The sequence below is a fragment of the Saccharomyces mikatae genome (genome assembly GCF_947241705.1).
Source record: "Saccharomyces mikatae IFO 1815 strain IFO1815 genome assembly, chromosome: 12".
Taxonomy (NCBI): domain Eukaryota; kingdom Fungi; phylum Ascomycota; class Saccharomycetes; order Saccharomycetales; family Saccharomycetaceae; genus Saccharomyces; species Saccharomyces mikatae.
The window spans coordinates 696,613-719,925 of record NC_079267.1 but is presented as its reverse complement, the minus strand read 5'-3'; the positions used below and the strand labels follow the sequence as shown (position 1 = coordinate 719,925).

Sequence of the window (23,313 nt, the reverse complement as noted above, 5' to 3'; positions counted from 1 at the left end):
TTTTAATTACAAATGCCCTCATACCATGGTAAGAAGCTTAAGCCGTCTTTGAAACTTTCAAAAACAATTTCCATTTCCTCCTTTATTTCTTCAACAACCTTTAATTCATTTTCTCCATTAGAAGACTCAACATCTGCTTCTTCATCGACATCTTCTTCATCAGGAAAATCAGTAAGGTTCGCTACTCATTTATATACAATCAAAAAGTTCAATACAAAATCTGCGCCCATCTCGATATCAGAAAAATCTGGTAACGAGTCAACCAACTATGGCACTTCTAAATTCGCAAGCAATTTATATGAAAATGCTACTTTATCAAATCTTTCCCACATTAACAGTAAAGATCAACCCTATATTTTGGATTTTTTAGATTACAGTGATCTAGATTATAATGATAAGGATGATGAATACGACAATGAAAGTGACATAGAGGACAATGAGTTGTTCGTAAATAATTATAACCTGCTTATTGAGAAGGACAGCATTTACCCAGGTGAAGAGAATAAATTTGATATTGCAGATTGGAAGATCATCAGTAGTAATTTGAACCGATTCAAAAGTAACCCTAAAATAGATGCGACTAAGTTGGAGCACAGTATTTTCGAATACTTGAACGGTCAAAATATAAAAGTTCATTCCCTAGAACTATCCGAACCTGCAACTTACGACGACGTTCGCTGCAATAATTTTGGCCGCTGTCAAATTTCGGGACTTCTATTTGTCAATAATTTGAATTTCGAGAAGAAAGTAGAGATTAAATTCACCCTAAATAATTGGACAGATATTCATTACATCAGTGCGAACTATAGTAAGTCTGTTACCCCTCAAGTTGATGAGTTTAAATTTATTATTGATATATCTGCATTGAAATTGAATTTAGTGTCGAAGAAGTTGATTTTTGCTAATTTTTTTGAAAAGAAAACCGCTTGCTCTCTAAATTTACAATTCTGTTGTCGCTATGATGTAAACGGGTTCGACAATAGATCGTTTTATGACAATAACGACTATAGAAACTATGAACTAACGATCTCTTTATCTGTCATAAATCTAAACCGTGAGATTTCGATATTACCGAAGAATGATTCCACTATTCTTCCATTAACGCTGAGAAATAAAAATTCAGATTCATCTACGTCAAAAATTAATGAAAAAGCCAAAAAGCCGCTAAGAACATTTAACAAAGATACAGACTACTTTAATGACTCGCCAATAAAGCACAAGTTTCATCATTCATTTAAAGCAAAAGCGGCCTGTAAAACAAGGGACGTTTTCCAAAATTCTAGAACAGAAACAAATGATAGCGAAGTGAGGCCTTTTGACTACTTCGTCCAGCCGTTAGATTCACAAACTGATGAAGAATTATCTGATAGCTCTTATGATTTATCTTTGCACGATTTCAATTATTGGGAGTTTGGTAACCACGGACTTGGAAAAGCACTTGCTGATTCGGATATCTTACAGTTCAAAAATTATCCGAAATCAGAACCCTTCAGTAAGTATCCTATAATAGATAATACGATCTCATTAAACACTGGAGATAGTACTGTACAGTTGAAAATACAAGATCTCAAAAATAATTTGAGCCAAGGGGGGGAAAGCTCTAAAACAAGGACTGCATCAAACAGATCCCCATTATACGACGATAAATGCAAAGCTTCTTTGATTTACGCAAATTGGAATAATTCTACTGATACCCTAATGAAGAAAAACGACAAACAATCTGTAGAGTCAGGCTCCTCTTCGCAATTATCTATAGCGACTATAAAAGTAAAAGAAGATTCATCTCATCAAGATAATATCATTAATGAATTGATATGCTCTTCACCGGCATTTTTATCTTTAAATAATTCGGCTTTACCATCACTTTTTTCTGGTGATAGTATGTCTGATAGCTCAAGAGAATATGAAGATAAGATTTCTCTTACCTCCAATGAAATTGATATTCTTCGTGATTATTTTTCCAAGTCGCCATCACCGTCACCATCGCCCATATTACCATGATAATGAAAAGATTCTAAGAAGTGAAGAGAACACAAAATTAAAAAAAAAGTTGAACACAACAATTAATCATATTCTTTCGTCTTTCATATATTAGATATTTAGATTCTAGCTCACATTAATTAATATTACTTGCATTTTGTCTCCAACTTCCTTATTTATCTAGCAGAAATGGTTTTAATTCCTTAGTAATACTCAGGTAATAGAATTTTACTCCGGTATAAACAATCGTATTTTATTGATTGAAATATTTTTGCCTATTGATTTCATGATATTTGCTTGTCTTCGAAAGGACCTTTCCAACCTTCTGCTCCCGCAGTCTGTACCAAATGAAATGATATGTATTTGAACTCAGATAATTGTTGGAATTTTATTGCTGATAAAGGCAATCTTGACAGGTATTCGAAATATAAAATTTTTTTCCTAGAATTAGAAATTAACGGAAGGGAGTAATCTGGGTTATAATATTATTGTTTTTTTTTTGTTTTTATGCACTACCATTTGTCATCCAGTGACATTATCGAGACACACATTTCAGCTCCCACTAAATGTGGTGACTGTTTCTCACCATTCATGTCATTTTCTTACACCTTAAATAACAAAAAAGTAACATCCGGATTACTACCCAAGAGGCGATAGTTGAGTCTTATTGCAATAATACCAGTGTGGATGGTATTATTGCACTTTTAAGAACATAATATCTATTATCGACAAGTTCCGATGAGATCGTAAACAAGTCGAAATGGAACACTTTTTCATTATGATGTATTTCGTATAATAATAGGAAATATTTTCATAGTAACAATTATGTCGCAATTGAAACATTGACAACTACTTAAATGGATGTTCCCTAATTACATCAGAAACTGTTGGAATGAAAATCCGATAAATGGAATTTGTAATTCTACATAATTCTGTATATGCTTTTCTTGTCATTTTATATGTTGTCAGTCATTATCCTATTACATTATCAATCCTTGCATTTCAGCTTCCGCTTATTTCGATGACAGCTCAAAATTCACCCAATTCTCATTATAAGACTGTTGGAATGAAAATCAACTATCGTCTATCAACTAGTAGTCATACTACTAGTACATTATCATATACGGTGTTAGAAGATGACATAAGTTATGAGAAGCCGTCATCGAAATAAGTGGAAGCTGAAATGCAAGGATTGATAATGTAATAGGATAATGACTGACAAATATAAAATGACAATAAAAGCATATACAGAATTATGTAGAATTACGAGTTCCATTTATTGGATTCCTATATCCTCGAGGAGAACTTCTAGTATATCTACATACCTAATATTATTGCCTTTATCAACAATGGAATCCCAACAATCATCTCAAAATTCGCTAATCTCTCAAAGACTGTGTCATATGTGTTTTATGAACGTTTAGAATGATGTATTGTCATACTGACGTATCTCATCTTAAGATACAACAATTTCATCGTAGATTGGTTTCGTGGTCTAGTCGGTTATGGCATCTGCTTAACACGCAGAACGTCCCCAGTTCGATCCTGGGCGAAATCAGTTTTTTTTCATTACTTGCCAGTGTTACATAGTATTGTACTGAAATGGAAATAGCACACCTAATAAAGAGTAGAGCTTCTTACATTGTTTCTTTTTTTTGTTTTGGAAGTTAATGCTCAGTAGCAGCATGTCTTTTTTTACAAAGGCCTAGTATCAAAAATAGATCATGATACTAGTCAGACTGTACCTATATTTTTTATTACCAACATTGACCAGCTGGTTGTATATATATATATATGTTTTTGATCCTAAAACGACCTTATTGAAACTGTCGAAATTTTTGAAGGGCACCTCGGATAGTGGAGTAAAAATATGTACCCTAGAATTCTTCTCGAGCTAAATATTTTCAAGGATATACTCACACATATACACCTTTGCCTGTGGCGAATATAACCTAAAAGTGTCTGTTTATCAAATCTTAAGTGAATTTAAATATCAATTATCTAAAAAATCAAATGCGTCGCGGAAATTTTATGATCATTTAGTAAACAAAGAAAAAAACACATCAAAACAAGAAAAGAAATAGTTACTGAATACTTCACTATCTCTTCTACTTTATTGTATACTAGACGATTATATCTCTCTGGGAAATGTCCGGCTTCGACCTATCTGAATATCTAACCAAGTTTCAGACAAGAGATCGCGAATCATATCCTCACTTGGAAAACCCATCCAGAGAACTAAATGCTATCATAGATCAATTGGCTGTTTCACCTGAACAAATAGATGCCAGTTCAGAGGCATTAGAAACATTGATAGATCTTTGTCATAACTTCCCACATTTAGTACCGAAATTACAAATTCAATTAAGCTATTTAATAAGTTCATCTCTATCGAATCTGTCAAAAGACATTAAGGCTCATTTTTCATCGAATATTAACTTTGCTGAAATCAGTGAACTGATACCACAATGGAAGACGCATATGGAAGAGTACGGCTACCTTATTCACGTGCTTTTGACATTTTTACAAGACGAGTTACATAAAGTCTCGTCACAGTCTACTAATTTAAATCGTTCTTCGAAAAACACTAAAAATGATAATGCAAATGTTGAATTATTTAGAAAGGACTGCAATCAAATGGAAAATCTACTTGAATCCATAATAAAACTTTTAGAGATTAACTTATCTAAAATATTTCAAACAACTCCCGAAAAGGATATGTTTATTGGTTTGTTTACGAGACCGCTGTTTGTGCTATTAGAAATTGAACCCTTAACAAAGGTATCGTCCATAAAGATGTTTATCCAAAGAATTTTGGCTGTATGTGTTAAAAACCATGGACAAGGTTCAAGTATACAAAGTTCTTTAATGACAAACCTAACCTACTTTCTTCATTTGTCGGTTTTTAATGCAGAACTACTGAAACTATTGAATGATGAATACAACTATCCTCAACTAACAGAAAGCATCTTAAAAGAAATTAGCACGAGAGTGTTTAACGCTAAGGATACTACGGGCCCAAAGGCTATATCTAATTTCCTAATTAAATTATCAGAACTATCACCAGGAATAATGCTCCGACAAATGAATCTTGTCGTATCTTTACTCAATAACAGTTCAATAACACTGAGGTGCTCCGTTGTAGAAGCGTGCGGAAATATTGTGGCTGAATTAGCACAAGGTACACAAAGTATGGAACATTATAAACAACAAATAGCTGTACTTATTGAATTATTGGAAGAAAGATTCCAGGATTCTAATCCTTATGTCAGAACGAAAGCAATACAGGGGTGTTCAAAGATTTGTGATTTGAGTTCAAAATTCAACAAGTGTAAGGCTAAATTTACTGCGTTAGCAGTGAGATCATTGCAGGACCGATCCTCGTTAGTTCGTAGAAACTCAGTAAAACTACTATCAAAGCTATTGCTAAAACATCCCTTCAAGGCAATTCATGGTAGTCAATTAAGATTGACTGAATGGGAAGAATATCTCAGAGTGACCGAGTCAAAATTAAAAGCCACTTTGGAAAATGTTGAATCACAAGAAACTTTAAATGATGCAATTGAAAAATCACTTATTGAAGAAGAGGCAGAACGGGACGAAGATCAGCGTAGGGCGGAATTAAACGATTCATTTGATAAGGGTGCAGACCTTTCTAGAATAGAAAATGAGGTAGAAAATTTAAATACAACAGCGAACGCGAACGCTCTTATGAAATTAAAATTAATGACCGTTTACTACAAGGATGCAATTTCTTTCATTAAGGAAATACACAAAAGCATTGAGTTAATATCCAATCTATTATTTTCTAGGAATAGAAATGAAGTCTTAGAATCAATGGACTTTTTAGTTTTAGCAGATGCTTATGACATTGAATTGAGTGAATTTGGTATTAAGAAAATGTTACATTTGATTTGGATGAAGGGCACAAATGATGAAGGGATGAGTATATCAGCACACTTAATAGAGTGCTACAAGCAGTTGTTTTTAACGGCGCCAGACAGCTGTAATGTGCGAGAGAAGACAGCACATATTGCAAAAAATCTGATAAATCTAACCATCGATGCATCCATTGCAGATTTGGCTTCTTTGGAACAATTATTGGGAATGATGCATGAACAAAAACTGATTGATCAGCATGTCATCAATGTACTTTGGGCTATCTACAATTCGGCATCAAAATCTAATACAAAGCTCGAACGAAATGTGGATACTAACGAAGGACGTTTTTCTAAGAAGCAGATTCATGGTTCGATTATAATTTTAGGAATGTTGTCGTTGACAGATAATGAAATAGCATTGAAAGGATTGGAGTCATTATTAAACATTGGACTCGGAAGAGTTGGTATAAAAGACCCTACCCTTTGTCGATATTCTTGTGTCGCATTGGAGCGAATGGTCCCAAAGAAAAGCACTATTATCACGAAAGCAATAAATCAAGAGCTCGAAAATGTTGCAGTAAAAAAATTATATGCCATGATTATTAACTATACTAGGGATAATGAATATTATCCTATGTGTGAACAGGCACTTAGTGCATTGTTTACGATCTCTTCTAAACCAGACATATTAGCTACAGATTTGATTAGAGAGAAGACTATGATGACTTTTGGTAAACCAGAAGGGGAAGATTCTATTCTGTCGTTAGAACAATCGTCTAGAGTTGTTTCTCTCAGTCAATTATTATTCATTGTGGGACAAGTGGCAATTAAAACACTTGTCTACCTCGAAAAATGTGAGGCAGAATTTAAGAAAAGAAAGATTGAAGCAGAAACTCGAAATGGTAAAGGTAAAAACCAGAATGATAATATAGTGAACACCACGCAAGATAACTGTGATGATAAGGAGTTGGAAATGATAGGGGGCACTAACGAAGACGATTTCACGGACGCTATTCAATTTGTAAAAGAGAGTGAACTATTATTCGGAGAAAAATCAATACTGGGAAAATTTTGCCCTATTGTAGAAGAAATTGTTTCTAACTCAGGTAGGTTTAGCGATCCAATGCTACAGAGAACAGCAACCTTATGTTTAGAAAAACTAATGTGCCTATCATCAAAATACTGTGAAAAGAGGCTACCTTTATTAATTACAGTAATGGAAAAATCTCCTGATCCCACTATTCGTTCGAATGCTGTCTTGGGGTTGGGTGACATGGCAGTATGCTTTAACAACTTAGTAGATGAAAACACGGATTATTTGTATCGCCGGTTACATGACGAAAACTTAATGGTACAAAGAACTTGTTTAATGACTGTTACATTTTTGATTTTAGCTGGCCAAGTTAAGGTTAAGGGACAATTAGGAGAAATGGCCAAATGCCTAGACAATCCAGATCAAGGCATAAGTGATATGTGTAGATTGTTCTTCACCGAGTTAGCTTCTAAGGACAACGCTATTTACAATGGATTTATTGATATCTTTAGTAATTTATCGACAGATGACTTATTGAGTAAAGAAAGTTTCAAGAAGATCATCAAATTTTTGTTGACTTTTATCGATAAGGAACGACACCAAAAGCAATTGAACGAGAAATTGGTTGGAAGATTGAGGAAGTGCGAAACCCAACGGCAATGGGATGATATCGCATTTGTCTTAAATAATCTACCATACAAAAATGAAGATGTCACTGCATTATTGGAGGAAGGCTTCAAGGTTGTATCTGCAAAAGAATGACTGAACTGTCTTTTATGCATCTTTCTAAGTGTGTATTATATTATTATATAAATGACATTCTCATATCCTTATGCCTGAGGAATGAATTATTCATGTCAAGGAGATCATTCGTGGTCCTCTTCGTTCACACCTGGACAATGCTCATAGAGATCACATTCATCGTTATACTTGATCCCACAAAAAAAACAGTAGTACCTCTCGTATCTCAAAAATATGTTCAATTTCGTTATCCTTTTCTCAATGCTTAATTCCTCTAATGCAGCAAGTTCAGTGTCATCCGTAGTGGAATCGCTAACCATTGAAGTATTGTAATTAATTGCTACGGGCGTATATTCTTTTTTTTCGATTTTGGGCATAGTCGAAGACTCTAACTCTTCCACTGATATCTGTGACTTGCCATCCTTCGCATCTGTATTATAACTACTGTCATTATTAGAGTTACCGCCTTTTAATTCTTCATTTAGTTGGATAACGTAGGACCTCCAAAGTACGTTGAAATCCCTCGGATCTTGGCCTGGATTGTATAACTCAGAATCACCCATCATGTCAAAAGCAACTTTTTGGATTCTATACCAGATTTTTTCTAGTCGTTCTTTATGCTTTTTTTCACTTTTCCATCTTATGAACTTTTGTTTACTCATTTTCATGTCACTTGCTATGGATGAGTCAGGCTTACTGGTACAAATACCCTGTTTTTTGGGTTTGATTTCTACTTTAATAGGTTCTTTTAGGGCGCTCCGATTCTTACCTAATATTTCACCTTCTTTGTAACCCATGATTTCCATCATTTTATAACCCTTAGGCATGTTCAAACGTAGGGATGTATCTACTGCTTTGTTATTTGTTGCATCTTCTTTCGACTTCTTATGTGGCGGTATACTCTTCGAATGTATGTCACCTTCGCGATTTCTTTTCTTTTTACTTTCCTCCATTCTATGTTCTCACGGAAAAGCCAGTGGACAAGTATTGTATCGGACGTGTATCGTATGTGACACGGTTCCCTTATTATAATAGTTATTTTTACATTATTTTCAATAGTTGGGAACTTTTCATGTCAACTCCTCATCACAAAAAATAATGGCAAAAGGGTTTTTAAAATTCAAAACGAAAGGGCTGCGTCATCCAATTCCTTCTGATTGATTTCTTCTTACTTCTATTTATATACTTCGAGCAAGTATTTATATAATACGTATTCTATTATTCTTCAGTCACAAGTTCCAAGTTGGCATGCCCTCTCTTGTTGTAAAACCAACGCCCACAGTACAACCAAGTAGTAGAAAGAAAATGAATGATGTGAAAAATTCAAATTCAAATTAATTTTATTTAAAGCCGTTCACAATCTTGGGTATTTTTGGGATACCGTCTCTTTCCAACTGTTTGGTGAGTTCTTCTTCCAAACCCCTTTTCCACAAATCATGATTTTCACCAATAGCATAGGTGATAGTCTTGTTCATGTAACCTTCAGGTCCTAAATAATTTAACATCTCAATGATGTCTTCCAATAAGATCGCCTTGCCAGCAGCAATACTGTTTCCTAAACCAGGATGCTTTATGTTGACAATGTGAATGTGGAAATGATAATAGGAAGGTTGATAGTGAATCAAAATTCTCAACTCATCCGGATGAATAGCATAGTTATAACAACCGGGGACAATGGACCTAATTTTGTTGTTCAAGTTAATTAACCATTGTCTGTCAGAGTATCTTAGATCTCTTATTGTCTTAATATCGGTTCTGTAAACGATTGCAACCAAATACAAAGAGTCCAGATTCATACCGTCCCATTTCATATCAGGTAATATTAGGAACCCATCGTTTTTGTTTTCTTCAGAGAAATCTTTATAAACAACTCTTTCGGATTCAGCACCTTCATAAAGAATATTGTTGACCCATTTGAGTCTACCATTATTACACATTTCTTCGATGTAGGGCTGAACAATTCTCTTGTACATCTCAGGGGTCTCCCTAACTAAATGGAAGTTTTGTTGTTCATACTTCTTGATATGAATTGGAGTAGCAGGCCAAATTAAATTCAGCTTGGCAGTAGGGTTGGATTGCATATCCTGCTTTATCACAGACAATCCCCAATAATAGATATCGTTGGACGTAATTTCTTTTAATTCCTGGATTCCGTTGATACAAGAATACTCGTTTTCACAGTTATATAAAACTGGAGTGGAACGGCCATCTTGGGAGGGTCTTCTCACGGTTTCGTCAAACAGAAAATGCGTCTTTTCAGCCGTAATAATAGCATCCTTATTGTCTATTGTTCCCAACAAGGACATGACTTTTGTTTGTGGGTTAGAATCCAGGACACTGACAAATTGGAATCTCTTGATCAATGAAGCAAAATCGGTGGGTAGCTGAGACATGGTATATGCTGATTCTGTCGTTTTATTTTTTTGATTTTTGCGGGCAAGACTCTTTGACGCTATGTGTTTCTTTAATTGAATTTACAGAGCTGTGAAGAAGTTGATATTGGTAATCCTAGCGTCCAAAAGAGCTGGAAGTGCTCTTTCCTTTTGGTTTATAGTGATGATATCCTTGAAAAGACTCCCTAAAAAGCGGCGGTGCGGCGGGTTACCCGCTAACTTGCCTGGAAAAATACGTAATTATGTAGAACAATTTATTGAATTATACTACTATACTAATATTGAACTAGACTATGTTATACAGTTGAACCAAGTTTGCTGGGCTTTGTGAATGTGGGATGATAGGGCAGCACCTATTTGAGAAAGATCCACCAAAAGAGGAAGACAAAAAAGAACGCAACGATGATGATGGGAGCGTATTGGCTCATCAAGAGATCGAAATTGATCTTTTGCGCGGATTTTCTGTATCTTTTAGACGTTTCTTTTAGAGAGGAACTCATGTCACTCATTTTATCAAGAGAGTCGCCTCTGTAAAGCAGGTCTTCGATGTTCTTGGACATGATTTGCTTGACACCTACAAGCTCTTGGTTCAGTTGGTCCAAATTGTCCTGAACTTTCTTGTTGCTGTATGATTTCTTGGTCATTTGTAGGAAGTTATCGAAGTTTACAAATTGGTATGGTCTGACGGTGGGCTTGGGGTATTCATTGGCAAAGGAGTGCTCAAACTCTTGCGCTATATCGTTAAGGTATGAAAATGCTAAATTTCTTGGGTATCCGGATTCGCAAATGACGAAATAATATACCATAGATTTCCTCAAATAGTGGATTTCAAAAGAACCGCTTTCCAAAGTAGCCTCCGTAGCAGATTGTGGTGTCATCCTGGAAACAACGATTTTCACTTTTTGCTTTTGTTCGAATAACGAGGGATCATTTTCGTTGTCCACTGATGTACAAAGAGGCAGCCCATCATCTCTGTAAATTAGTGTTGACTTTATCATCCCTATTTGATTGTGTATATGTACCAGGGGGTTATTGTCAGGTCCTGCGTTGATTTGGAGCAATATAGCTTATAAATTCATTTCATTACGTGAATCTTTATTGTTTGTTCTTCAATGGCAGAAAAGACCGAGAAAATGAAAACAAAAAGCGTTGAGAAATTAGTGCCAAAAAAAAACTTCTTTTATGACGCCTCTTGTTAAATTAATCGAAGAATACTTAAGAATGTTTAGAAGGATTTACATAGTTATATATTTTAGCACATTGTTGAGTTAAAAATGAAACCTCATACAACAACGAATTTTTGTCTTTCATCGAAAAAAGTTGGAAAACTCTCCCGCAAATTCAAATTCGGTAAATGGTTTTGTAAATTAATGATATTCAGAACGTAATTGGAGTCGTCTTCAAGTGGAGCGAACCCCAATTTTTCGCATTGTGGTAATTCGTTCCATGATGTGAACTCTATACAACTCATATCATTTGATTCTTCTTTCTGGTGTTGAGTGGCATCGCAAAGCGTATTGTTTACGAACAATTCATTTAGCTTTGGTAAGTAAAACCCCTGGATTCGAATGGAGGAACATTTTTCAATACGTATAATTTTGATGGTTAGCGATTTTAATGAGTTATTTTTCAGGCAAATCATTGGTCTTTTTAGATGATGTTTTTGTTTGGCAGTTTCATCGTTAAATGAAGAGGCGTAGGGAATCCAGTTGATAATCTGAGTTTTCTCCACACCCTCGGGTATCAACTTCACCCTAAAATAACAAGTGCCATCGTTAGTTTCGTTAATTGCCATTTCCTGTAAAATTTTGAGATTTCCCCTCAATGACTTGATATACCTTTCTGGTGAACCAGAAAAGGTTGTTTCGTCATACTTGAATTTATGTCCAGTGAATTCTTTGATTTTGGGTACCAACCAATTTTTCAAAGAGTGTAGTTGGAAGAGGAAATTTATCGAAATATTCTCGCTTAGACATTTGTTCAAGACATATGATGATAAATCTATAAAGTTACAACATTGAGTAACCTTATTACTGTTTGGGTGAGTAGATGTCTTAATAAAATTCAAAGCAACTAAATTAGGAAAATTAATGTGAAAATCGTTGAAAAATTGTCGCAAGATTGACTTGATGATTAAAGTTGCCACTGTTGTTGTTGAATTTAGGTTTAGATTTTTATCCACATCAAACTCATTGTTTCTTTCAAATTTTTTTATCTTAGTTGTTAGTGTACGTAATATTGAATTAAAAAATGAATCAAGGGCCATGTAGTCCAAATTCAAAGTTTCAACGAGAGGGAAACAGATTTTCTTACAAATTGGAGGTCTTCCTTTCCCTTCTTGCCCAGTTTTTGAAAAAAAGTTTCTATAGTCTTTATTGATAAGCTGGAAAATATCGGGATTAAAAACTCCAAAGAAATTTTGATCCGAGTAGACATTCGTATTCAGAAAGTCTAGATACAATGTGTTAATATCAATATCTGCCACAATGTTTGCAGCATGCAGTTTTTCCATAGGCGAATAAAACGAACTCTTTATATCGCTAATGCAAAATACGAATTCCATTATTTTTGAAGTAGAATCAGCCAAAGGTAAAAATGTTTCTATGACCTTCAAATCGGAGAATTCATCAAATACAACGATAAGTTTCTCAACCTCCAAAATCCTGGTTTGGTCAGTATCGGTCTTCAAATCAGCAGCTCTGATATACTGGGCGTTCATATCGATGTACGGCAAGAATCTTCTCAGGAACCCGTACTCCATTTGTAAAATTGAGTTTTGTGTAACCTCACACGTCAAGTCCAAAACTATCAAATTCTTCTTGACATAACTTGTTAAGAAGTTTTCTGTTATAGAGCCTCCACCTGTCGAACAGACTGAAAATTCGATTAAATTCACCAAATTGTACAGCCAATACTGTGAACCCGCTTCCGCCACAGTGAACTCAAATATTCTTTGTACAAGTTCTGTAGGTAAATACGATAAAGCAGTCACCATCTTTACGTGTTCTTTCTATTTGCTTTCAACTAAAGAGTATATAGTTATGAAAACTCACAGCTTTTATATTACACGGACGTCGGATGCATTACTAGCTTGGCAGTAGATCAAATAAACAATTTATAACTCATCTGAATCTATATATAAAGTGATCGATCAGCTAAATAAAACCACGGACGGCTGAAAATTAAGGGTTCCTCCTTCGTGAGGAGGTTTCAACCCGTCATAAAGCCCATTGGGTATGCGAGCATAGACAGTAGTGGCTTATTTGTTGGAGGATCTAACAATGACTCAGCAACCATGAAGAGGCGTTAACAGTGATAGGTAGGGGGCAGCACTACCGAGGTCATTACTTCTTTACTTTATGTACTTCGAATACGTTGCCACTAGGTGCAATGCGGCGCCCTGTCGCGTAGGCAAAGCTCTTGAAAGGTTAATGACAGTTGAAAAAACACGTGGTTTGGACAAGGACAAAAGGAAGAGGCAAACGGCACTTAGTTTGTTGAGATGGATGAAACCCATAGTCATATGTCACCTATTATTGAAAAGCCCGTTGCCAATGGTAAGAAAGGCAAGAGGAGGAAGATCATCAAATCATGTGCTTTTTGTAGAAAAAGAAAGTTGAAATGCAATCAGACTAGACCTATGTGTCAGCAATGCTTAATTAGAAAAATGCCGCAATGCATCTACACAGAAGAGTTTAACTATGCCTTGTCTAATAGAGACTTGTTTGGGCAAGTGCCCAACGTAGCATTAATTCAGAAGATTGAGAATTTACAAACTTTACTGAAAGAAAACGATAATGATAGCGCAAAACAGGTGCATTGCAGAAGTTCAGATAATCCGTTATGGTCTCTCCGTACTTCAATTTTAGGTGAGAATGGCTCGATGTATGTTTTTGGTCCGACATCTTGGAAAACTTTGTCTTTGTTTGAGCCAAATAAGTTTCAAACCGAGTTTCAAAACCTGTGGATAGTCTTGAAACCGCATCCTATATGCACCGAGACCCAGTTAGAAGATAATCATATTGTCTCTCATTTACCCAGCTTTTCTCAAATTGAAAGTTGTGTTGAATCTTTTTTTGCTAGTCCGCTGTTTGACTTATTGCATATTTTCAACAAGAACGATATCATCTCCCTTTTAGACAGATTGTTCATCCGAGACACAATTAACGATGATCTAGTTATCCTTCTCGACTTGGAAGGTAAGCCACAGAACAGGTATAACATTGGTATTATACTTCAGATTCTTTGTTTGAACTATTATAACCAAAATGTTCCCCCATCCGTAAGTCATTTTATTTGTAGTTTAAGTGCGGCTTCCACGTCATCATCGAGCTCAAACTTTGTGGAAACACTACAATTTTGTTTAATTTCTTATATTAATGTGATGATAAATTGCACAGATGGTGTATGGGATGCAACCCAAGGCATTGATTTAATTAACAAGCTATGTCAGGGATGCATAAGTTTGGGTTTGAATGATATCGATAAGTGGTATTTGAACGAAAGAGAGGAGGACAGGCAAACCCTAAGATGTATATGGTTCTGGGCACTTTTCCTTGATGTTAGCACATCATATGACGTGGGTAAACCTCCATATATTTCTGACGACTTTTTTGATTTAAATATATTTACAGCGCAAAATTTTGGATCTCTAGGCTTTGACTTCAGGAAAGTCAAGTTGATGCGCGATTTTCTAAAGATTTCTCGATCCATTACTCGTGATATTCACAAGAAGCAGATCAATAAAAGAACCTCGACTTCCCCGTTGAGATTGATAGAATTTATACAATCTAATTTTACACCTATTGAACATTATACAAATCCAGTTTATTACTCTGTCGTTGATCCGTTCGATATATTGATTCTATCGAGAGCTTTAAGTATGGTCATTAGTTTGTACAATGTTGAGATTGTCATTGGTCAACTTAGTAAAATCATAGATAAGAACAGAATGGTTCAGTTTTTGTTGATATCAATATCAGTTTGTGTCAATACGATTTTATTTAATGTTGGAAAATCCATTAACGAACAAGAAGACACTTTATCTGAAGGATTAAAACTATCGACTGTTCTGATTAATCCACTATTAATACGGATAATATCACAAGGGTATAGTTTAGCATTTAAAAGGTTGATCATCAGGGAGAAAGGGTTTCTTTTCCTAATTGACCTTGACACAGGGAAAAAAATTCAATTTATCAAATATCAGGAGGAGAACTTCGATGAGCTTTTGACAGGATTCGATGTTAGAACTGATAAATTTCTGTCATTTTCTGGAACAACAATCAGATTTTACGAAATTATCGATAACATATTTGAGTCTAATGAAAGAAACAAACAGCTTTTGAGAGCTGTCTCCAAATGCTATCAGTTAACCTCAACTTTGGCGTTTGAACGTGTAAGTAGGGTATTATTTGACAAGGCATCTCAAGCAAGAATAGAAACTGAAAAAATTTGGCTAAAAAAGGGTATTAATATGGAACACTTCAGTGATCTCATGATTGAAGATTTTACTAATGATGTTTGGAAGAAGTTTAAAGACATCTCTAAAGATCTATGGTGTCTGGACCAAAAACAATTCTATAAACAGTATCATTTCGATTTATAAGTTTATTTATGATTGATGTATTTTTCTACATAGGGGTTTTCGTCCCAAATAGGGATATTGACATGGGACGTCGAATTTAAGTAGCGCGCAGAAAATAAGACAGCGTTATGTAAGAACAGGGCCTCTATGTGCATTCCAAACCTTTTGCTTCTTACTTTAAGATCACGTATGTATGATGGATCCTGAGTATATAGAGCGGCAATTAAAACATTCAACATGGTTTGTAAAAAGAATCAATGGTGAGGGAAATTGTCTCGTAACATTTCTACCAATGAGATCTTCAATCACAATTTTAGTTGTTGTCTTAGTTTCCTTGAATCATTTGATGCCGAGTGTCTTTAAACTCACCCAAACTCAGCTATCACAGCAATGTCAGAGTCAAGGCTTTACAGATAATACCTCGCTGGATCAAATCAAACTAAAATTGATGGATATTTTACGGTGTCCCCAAAAAATTAACCAAATTGAATTAACGGGTTCAAACTTGAATTTAAATTTCAACATATCTCCAGAAATTACCATTTCTATAAAAATCGTACCTTCTCATGTTACTAAGGATACATGCTCTAAAATTTTGCAGAATCTGAGCATGCTTCTATTGAAGTTGATAAATTTTTCCGCCCAATATCAGTCTATTCAACAGGATATTTTGAACGAAAAGCAACAATGTTTGGACTATCTCTTAAGATCTCTTAACGATTTAGATGGAGGGAGTAAAATTATCCGTCAATGGGCTCCTGAAAACTCTAGGAATTATGAATCTCTACAGCCAAGCACTTGTGATGACATAATCAAAAAACTACATAATAGAGGAAAGTTCCAAGACCCAGATTCACCAGCAGATTCACTGACAGTACTATTATGTTCGGAAGAAAAATTTCAAGATATATCTCAGATTGAAGAATCAGAGGAAAGCATCAAAGAAGGCGCTAGATTTCCTGGAGCGAAGGATCTCTATGATGACGATTTTGAGCTGCAATTGGAGCCTTCAAGTGAGACTCAACCAAAGAGCTACCGTGATATTAAACCAACGATAGGCTCCAATGCAACAATTGCAAATAGGAATGCTAATTCGCTACTTTGCCCGGAGAATTTTACCGAATATGACTCCACGTCTTCAAAAAGAACAAAGCCAGCTTCTGTTGTATCATTAACATCATCTCCGGCAGGAGAACGTCCACGAAAGAAAAGAAGATTCGGGAAGATTAAAATTAAAAACTGATGCAAAGCAATCATGAGTAAACTTGTATTGCACTTTTTTGATGATTCGTTCCCTTTCTGAAACCCCTGCAGCAAATACTGATTTGTTCAGAATAAGTACTTTGTGTAAGGACAAAACGTACTAAAAGATAAGACGATTCACATGCACATAGAAAGTTGAAAGTACATGTCAAAGAATATATATCGCCAATTATTGACTACGGAGATTTGAAAGAACCAAAATAATTATACATCATATATGTTTCAATGTGTGTAGACTGTTATTTTTCTATCTTTAGCTACATATAGCTTTGTCACTGGACTACAGCTATGTAGGTTTCAAGTATTTAAATGGCTTTCATGTACATCGTATCAAGCTAATAGCGGCATTGAAAAATTACCGCGCAATTTTGCCTAATACCGCACATGAAACTTTGACGCAAATCGTTTTCGAGGAAATAAGCTTGAATCGCAGCATCTGTCAGAAGAAAAAAGAGGTCAAAAAAATGGGAAAAAAAAACATTGATGTATGGGTCTTTTGGAAAGCAAAGAACATCAAAACACCGCGGGCCAAATTGAGCATGTTTGGGGACTGTTTTTTGGCTTATATTTTGTGAAGTAATCATGTTAATTTATAGAGGGAGTAGTACATGAATGTAATATTTAAATTGTATTTATCGCTGGATGCGCCAAAAGAGAAAGACAAAGAGACTTCTTGTCGAATTGTTTCTTCCATGCCACACAGGTTAACCTCAAATCAATTAATTCTTAAAGTCTAGTAAAAATTCGAGGAGCGAAAAAGAAAAAGTAACTTCTATGCTAGATATCTCATCAACTGTAGTAGGTCGTACACTCAACCCACCCTCAAAAAACCACAAAAATTAAGCGACTTCAATCATTTAATTCATTTTTTGAAAGTTGATATCATTGAGTATCTCTAACCCATTTGTTCTTTTTTTTTGGCCACTGAAAATATTATTTTGCTTTTAAGAATCCATTAAAATTAATAAAGGAATTGTATGGATTCACGGTATGGAATACCGACCAAAGCACAAACACTCAATGCTTTCTCTCCCTTCTTTCAATTGTTGGACGAGCTTACCAACGTTTATATTATTTGCAATCGGTTTCATGGACTAAACCCAGTTAAAATAATCATTCACACTTCATTTTTGGATATAGAAAAGTTATTCTTGGAAAATATAGAAAAAAACGATGCTCAAAGAGCACTGATATTTGAGTTTTAATATATTTTTTTAACGCAAACGACGAGCTTCACGTTCAGATTCCATCAAGACCAAAATATCGTTTTCTCTAACTGGACCCTTGACATTTCTGACAATGGTACGGGAAGTGTCTTCCAAGAATTCAACGCGAACTTGGGTAACACCACCACGAGAACCGGTACGGCCTAAAACTTTGATGACTTTAGCTAAGGTTACTGGGGTCTTGGAATCCATTTCTGCTGCTCTTGGTTGCTTTGTTTTTTTAATAAAGAACAGGAAAACAACTACTGGGATCTAAAAAAAAGTCGATCGAGAGTTACCAATAAATGTTAATGGAGGCAGAAATGGTCTAAGTATCTTCGAAAAACGGATGAAAAAAAAATTGACAAAAAAAGTTGCGTGATCATGTTTTACGAATATAAGTAATGATGGGCAGAAAACGACTGCCATTAAGGAAAAATAATTGAGTACATTTAAATGCGTGTGTAGTTTCGTAGCTAACTTTGAACTAAAAAATTTGTAGAATATGTATACTATTTATCCCTTGCTATTACTAAATTTCCTCGTCCGGATAGCATGGACCAGCTGATCTTCAGGGAGGTTGATCATGTCTTTGATTTCTCCCATGAATTTGAGCATCTCATTGGTATCGTTCTGGAAACTATCTTGTAATTCAGAGAATAGCTTTTGGTATTTTTCGGACAACTCTTTAAGGATTTTGGTATTTAACTCTTGGTTTATTATCGAAATTTTTCTTACCAATTCGTTTGAAAAATGATTGATAGAATTATAAATTTGTTCTTGCAGTTTATTTGTGAACGAATTCTGATCAGGAGCAGATGATCCATGAGGAGAAAACAAGTCAACTACAGTGGTAGATTCCAGGATATTGGTAATGTTACAATTGTTTAAATCTTTATTTGGTAGGGTATGATTTTCTGCTAAGCTCGAATCGATAAAGGTTTCGTTACTTTTGTCATCAACAGATAATCTAGCGTTATCTCTCGTAATTTCTTTTCTTTCATTAACGTTTGGAGGGCACTTTTCTTGAAGTTTATCATGGCATTCATCGGTAATCTCAATATTTTCTTTGATTATGCCACTTACTGCTTCATCGTTGTTGGTAGGCACGGTCAGATCACTAGATTTGTTAGTCGCTGTTTCAGTTGCACTTAAATTTTTTTTGGCAACTTCTTTATGGGCACGCAGCTTACTTATTCTTATGGATTTTGGTTTAGTTGGAACATTTGACCTAAGAATTCGTTTATCTTGTGAAGGGACTTCAATGACGGGCTTGAAATTTGTTAATGTTTTTTGCTGTTTCTTGTCCTTTCTGTGAGATTTTTTTTGTTTCTTGGACGGAGGTTGCCCAAATATAGTGTCAAGAATGTTAATATCCCTTTTCTTAATGGAGGTATTTGACTTTAACTCTGTCACTCCAGTTACCTTTTGATCAATATTAGGCATTTCTTTACGATTAATTACACTTGATTTACCCACAACTAACGAAGAATTATTCAAAAAAGGCGGTTGTATTGGTTCGGACGGATTTTCTTTGTTTTGTGCTTCCTTTTCCTTGAATTCTTGCTTCAAAATTTCTAATGTCTTCGTGGACTCTCTTCTAATTTTCCTCATCTGAGCAGATACTATAGGTGACTGGTCTTCTGAATCAATTTTAACGTAGTCCATTTGTCTCTTTGTTGCCTTAGTGCTGCTTATTTCGAGTTCTGCAAGCGCAACATCGCCTCCTTCGTCTTCCGTATTTGATTTTAAATCCCATTCATCAGATCTTATAGAAACTGAACGATCAGGAGTAGCTAACTGAATCTTTTCATTACGGTTATATGGAGCAGAAGATTTTATTGGACACGATATGGAAGTGGATAGTTCATCGAGTGATTCTTCTTCCTCGTTTTCTTTCTGCTCATCAGCTCTTTCATTTTTTCCCTCTTCTTCCTCTTCATCTTCTGGTTCCTCTTCAATATAATCTAACGCCAGAAAGTTTTGAACTTCACTTATTTTGGGTACATTGTTAACATTGTGAAAAAAAGCTTCGCCTAAATTATCATCTTCAAACTCGAGTTGAAACCCCCTCACTTTGTTAAATGATACTGTTATATTATCAGCAGTCGTTCTGACACATTCATGGAAAGGATACCTCAGCTTAATCTGAATTTTGTTTTTTAAGTTTTTAATGATCTTGATTTTTCTTCTTTCAAATTCCACAAGAGCGTTTTCGTCCAACCAAAGGTAGATTTTGTCGTAAATACATTGAATGTAGTAAGAACTTTTACCAGCCTCTTCCCTTTTTTTGAATATACGAAGGTTTTTCAATGCTTCGGATCCACTATAGGAAATCTGCCTTAGAGCTCCAATAGAAGTTAAGGTTGATATAAAATTATTGCAGAGAAACTGACAGGTTTGTGAGTTACCATTTTTACCTCTGAAAGGGTAAAATTCATTCTCAAAGAAATGTTTGTTTTTAGACCTGCTTGGCCATAACTGAGGTATTCTTTCTACTTTCTTGGAGTTTGGAGCACTTCTTACAAAACAGTTAGAGAGAATTTCCACCAGAAAATTACCTTGTTGCAAATCCTGTATATTATCAAACAACTTACCAATCTTTTCTGCATATTCTGTTTCGATTAACCTAGTTATTACCATTTTGGACCGAGGAACACTGTCAAGGATATTGCTAACAACAGCCAAGCATTTCCAACTGATGGGATTTTCGATTGCGATTCCAGTCTCAATTAAAAATTTCAAGACTTTACAGTCTTCGTCCACCCTAATTTCGGAAGAAAATCTCAATTTCAAAATTGAATGCCAAATGTTATCATCTGGGAGATTCGCATTTGTGATTTTCGTAGCAAGATTTACGATGTGAAATAACAACTCAAAGTTTTGGATTATTTCTCTTTTTATGAGTAGCAGATGAAGAAGCTCTTCCAGCTGTTTAGAAGTTTCTAAAGTCACCAAACTATATTGTATACCTTTCGTCTCATGCGTAGTTGATGCTAACTCATTTTTTAGGCAGATACCAAAAACTTTTCTCTTCAGACCTTCCATGCTTATCTCCGTACTCGTTTTGATATGCTTATATGGCCTTTAACTCTCCAAAATCTTTGTTTATTTTTTATTTTCTTTACTATCCTGCACGTAATGTGGTTGAGTCCATGTTATGATAATTTATAAAATCATTATCGCTATTTAGCCGCTGAACCCTTTCAAACAGGTATTTATCGTTTTTGACGTCAAAAGAGTAGTCACACAAGGATCCTCTATTAAATCAACCAGTAATACATTCAATTCCTTTCTGCTTCCCATTTTTAAGCAAATGAAGCATCATAACTGAGAAACATGTTGGCTACCGCTGATTCTTTTACAGTAATTCACAAAATGACTTTTGAAGTTTAATGCACACCTTTTGTAAAAAATATAAATTGTGAACACTCTTGTTATCTCCCACAGCAAAATTTGTGGTAATTTGACATTATATGTGATTGGATTCTTCTAGTTGCCTTGCTTTGTCTTACCTTTTTCTGTTTATTCTTTCTGCGCTGAATTAAAAATTACAGCTAAATCATAATTTTGAAAGGTTTCTTTCTTCCCGCGGACCAAATGAGCCAGAAAAATAAAAAATTTCAGTTTATCTTTTAATAGATTACTGCGTGTACGTTGAATTGGAGAAGCAGAAGAGCAACGAACACAAAATCAAAAGCAATAATGTCTGGTCGTCAAGGTGGTAAGATGAAGCCTCTAAAGCAGAAGAAGAAGCAACAACAGGAAATGGATCCTGAAGAAATTGCTTTTAAAGAGAAGCAAAAGGCCGATGCTGCTGCTAAGAAAGCTTTGATGGCTAATATGAAAAGCGGTAAGCCTTTAGTCGGTGGTGGTATCAAAAAATCTGGTAAAAAATAAGTAGCTTAGGTCAACGTCAAGTATATACTACTAAGGGTTTCTAGTTTTTTCTTTATGTAAATACATATAGTACCTACGTATAGTACGTGAGAATGCTTTCAACAAGATATGTACCATTTTCTGGTGTTTTGAAATTGTAACATAAGGGTAGTGCTTAATAGATTAGGAGGGTCTGATAACAAATGCCCTCCACATTTTCTCTCTCGAAGAATGGTGTTAGAAGATATGCAATGAGTTTATATTCTTTGCTGCAGTGGTTGCGAAGGTATCATATTTGATGAGGCTATTAAAAAGAGCAAAGAGCTTTAACGCTGTCTTTCAGCCGACATTTGAAGTGAAGGAAGGTACGTTTAAATGTTGATGTTGTTTTAATAAAAAGGGCGAAGATTTTCCGGGTATTCTCGCTTTCAACCCAGTCTTAAGTAGTGGAGGAAAACATTGCTCATGTGCAAACCAGCAGTTCGTTGATGTAAGAAGATCACAGTTAGAACATACAGGGTATTGCAAAAGAGGCCTGAAGCTACCGATTTCAAACAGTAGTGGAGACATAGTAATAGATTAGGAATGAGCAGATCTGGAAAATCATTGACAAAGTACAAGATTGTTTTTCTGGGGGAACAAGGTGTTGGAAAAACATCTCTGATCACTAGATTTATGTACGACACATTTGACGACCACTATCAGGCCACGATTGGTATAGATTTTCTTTCCAAGACCATGTATTTAGATGATAAGACGATTAGATTACAGTTGTGGGATACAGCAGGTCAAGAAAGATTTAGATCATTAATACCTTCATATATAAGAGACTCGAGAGTCGCTATTATCGTTTATGACATTACCAAAAGAAAATCATTTGAATATATTGATAAATGGATAGAAGATGTTAAAAATGAAAGAGGGGAGGAGAACGTAATATTATGTATCGTCGGTAATAAAAGTGATCTGTCAGATGAAAGGCAAATCTCAACCGAAGAAGGAGAGAAAAAAGCCAAATTATTGGGCGCTAAAATCTTCATGGAAACTTCCACAAAGGCAGGCTATAACGTTAAAACCTTATTCAAAAAGATTGCTAAATCGTTACCTGAATTCCAAAACAGTGAATCGACTCCCTTGGATACTGAAAACGCAAACAAAGGTGGAAATCAAAACAAACCAGGTGTCATTGACATTTCTACCACAGACGAGCAAGAACAAAGCGGTTGCCAGTGCTAGAACCTTTAGCATTTTAATTTCATGAGGAATCAGAAGAATTCTTTGTGCGTCTTAATTTCTAGTGAACAATCAGCACATAATAACTGAACTGTTAATAATGATCTTAATAATAGTA

The 23,313-nt window shown here is 35.1% G+C and overlaps 13 protein-coding genes and 1 non-coding gene across 14 annotated transcripts; 8 read left to right on the top strand and 6 right to left on the bottom strand.

Moving 5' to 3' along the window:
• Nucleotides 1-12: 12 nt before the first annotated feature.
• Nucleotides 13-2,001, top strand: PIG1 (protein phosphatase regulator PIG1; the record flags this gene model as incomplete). Its single annotated transcript, XM_056224381.1, has 1 exon — nt 13-2,001. One exon carries the CDS (start codon nt 13-15, stop codon nt 1,999-2,001), a length of 1,989 nt encoding a protein of 662 aa, XP_056078305.1.
• A 1,463-nt stretch (nt 2,002-3,464) lies between these two features.
• Nucleotides 3,465-3,538, top strand: Smki_12.trna11V. Its single transcript has one exon. It is a non-coding gene; the product is annotated as a tRNA-Val (tRNA).
• Nucleotides 3,539-4,128: 590 nt separating this feature from the next.
• YCS4 (condensin subunit YCS4) lies at nt 4,129-7,656 on the top strand (the record flags this gene model as incomplete). Its single annotated transcript, XM_056224380.1, has 1 exon — nt 4,129-7,656. One exon carries the CDS (start codon nt 4,129-4,131, stop codon nt 7,654-7,656), a length of 3,528 nt encoding a protein of 1,175 aa, XP_056078304.1.
• Nucleotides 7,657-7,760: 104 nt separating this feature from the next.
• Nucleotides 7,761-8,588, bottom strand: CMG1 (Cmg1p; the record flags this gene model as incomplete). Its single annotated transcript, XM_056224379.1, has 1 exon — nt 7,761-8,588. One exon carries the CDS (start codon nt 8,586-8,588, stop codon nt 7,761-7,763), a length of 828 nt encoding a protein of 275 aa, XP_056078303.1.
• Nucleotides 8,589-8,975: 387 nt separating this feature from the next.
• Nucleotides 8,976-10,028, bottom strand: DCS1 (5'-(N(7)-methyl 5'-triphosphoguanosine)-(mRNA) diphosphatase; the record flags this gene model as incomplete). The annotated part of the gene is made up of 1 exon (XM_056224378.1): nt 8,976-10,028. One exon carries the CDS (start codon nt 10,026-10,028, stop codon nt 8,976-8,978), a length of 1,053 nt encoding a protein of 350 aa, XP_056078302.1.
• A 353-nt stretch (nt 10,029-10,381) lies between these two features.
• Nucleotides 10,382-11,026, bottom strand: SEC22 (SNAP receptor SEC22; the record flags this gene model as incomplete). Its single annotated transcript, XM_056224377.1, has 1 exon — nt 10,382-11,026. One exon carries the CDS (start codon nt 11,024-11,026, stop codon nt 10,382-10,384), a length of 645 nt encoding a protein of 214 aa, XP_056078301.1.
• A 284-nt stretch (nt 11,027-11,310) lies between these two features.
• On the bottom strand, nt 11,311-13,023 carry BOP2 (Bop2p; the record flags this gene model as incomplete). Its single annotated transcript, XM_056224376.1, has 1 exon — nt 11,311-13,023. One exon carries the CDS (start codon nt 13,021-13,023, stop codon nt 11,311-11,313), a length of 1,713 nt encoding a protein of 570 aa, XP_056078300.1.
• Nucleotides 13,024-13,551: 528 nt separating this feature from the next.
• On the top strand, nt 13,552-15,636 carry PDR8 (Pdr8p; the record flags this gene model as incomplete). Its single annotated transcript, XM_056224374.1, has 1 exon — nt 13,552-15,636. One exon carries the CDS (start codon nt 13,552-13,554, stop codon nt 15,634-15,636), a length of 2,085 nt encoding a protein of 694 aa, XP_056078299.1.
• Nucleotides 15,637-15,811: 175 nt separating this feature from the next.
• NEJ1 (Nej1p) lies at nt 15,812-16,858 on the top strand (the record flags this gene model as incomplete). Its single annotated transcript, XM_056224373.1, has 1 exon — nt 15,812-16,858. One exon carries the CDS (start codon nt 15,812-15,814, stop codon nt 16,856-16,858), a length of 1,047 nt encoding a protein of 348 aa, XP_056078298.1.
• Nucleotides 16,859-17,486: 628 nt separating this feature from the next.
• Nucleotides 17,487-17,615, top strand: SMKI12G3230 (uncharacterized protein; the record flags this gene model as incomplete). Its single annotated transcript, XM_056224372.1, has 1 exon — nt 17,487-17,615. The coding sequence occupies one exon, from the start codon at nt 17,487-17,489 to the stop codon at nt 17,613-17,615; it is 129 nt and encodes a 42-aa protein (XP_056078297.1).
• A 477-nt stretch (nt 17,616-18,092) lies between these two features.
• Nucleotides 18,093-18,296, bottom strand: RPS28B (40S ribosomal protein eS28; the record flags this gene model as incomplete). The annotated part of the gene is made up of 1 exon (XM_056224371.1): nt 18,093-18,296. The coding sequence occupies one exon, from the start codon at nt 18,294-18,296 to the stop codon at nt 18,093-18,095; it is 204 nt and encodes a 67-aa protein (XP_056078296.1).
• A 303-nt stretch (nt 18,297-18,599) lies between these two features.
• RED1 (Red1p) lies at nt 18,600-21,131 on the bottom strand (the record flags this gene model as incomplete). Its single annotated transcript, XM_056224370.1, has 1 exon — nt 18,600-21,131. One exon carries the CDS (start codon nt 21,129-21,131, stop codon nt 18,600-18,602), a length of 2,532 nt encoding a protein of 843 aa, XP_056078295.1.
• Nucleotides 21,132-21,788: 657 nt separating this feature from the next.
• On the top strand, nt 21,789-21,983 carry TMA7 (Tma7p; the record flags this gene model as incomplete). Its single annotated transcript, XM_056224369.1, has 1 exon — nt 21,789-21,983. The coding sequence occupies one exon, from the start codon at nt 21,789-21,791 to the stop codon at nt 21,981-21,983; it is 195 nt and encodes a 64-aa protein (XP_056078294.1).
• Nucleotides 21,984-22,547: 564 nt separating this feature from the next.
• YPT6 (Rab family GTPase YPT6) lies at nt 22,548-23,198 on the top strand (the record flags this gene model as incomplete). Its single annotated transcript, XM_056224368.1, has 1 exon — nt 22,548-23,198. One exon carries the CDS (start codon nt 22,548-22,550, stop codon nt 23,196-23,198), a length of 651 nt encoding a protein of 216 aa, XP_056078293.1.
• Between the last annotated feature and the right edge of the window lie 115 nt (nt 23,199-23,313).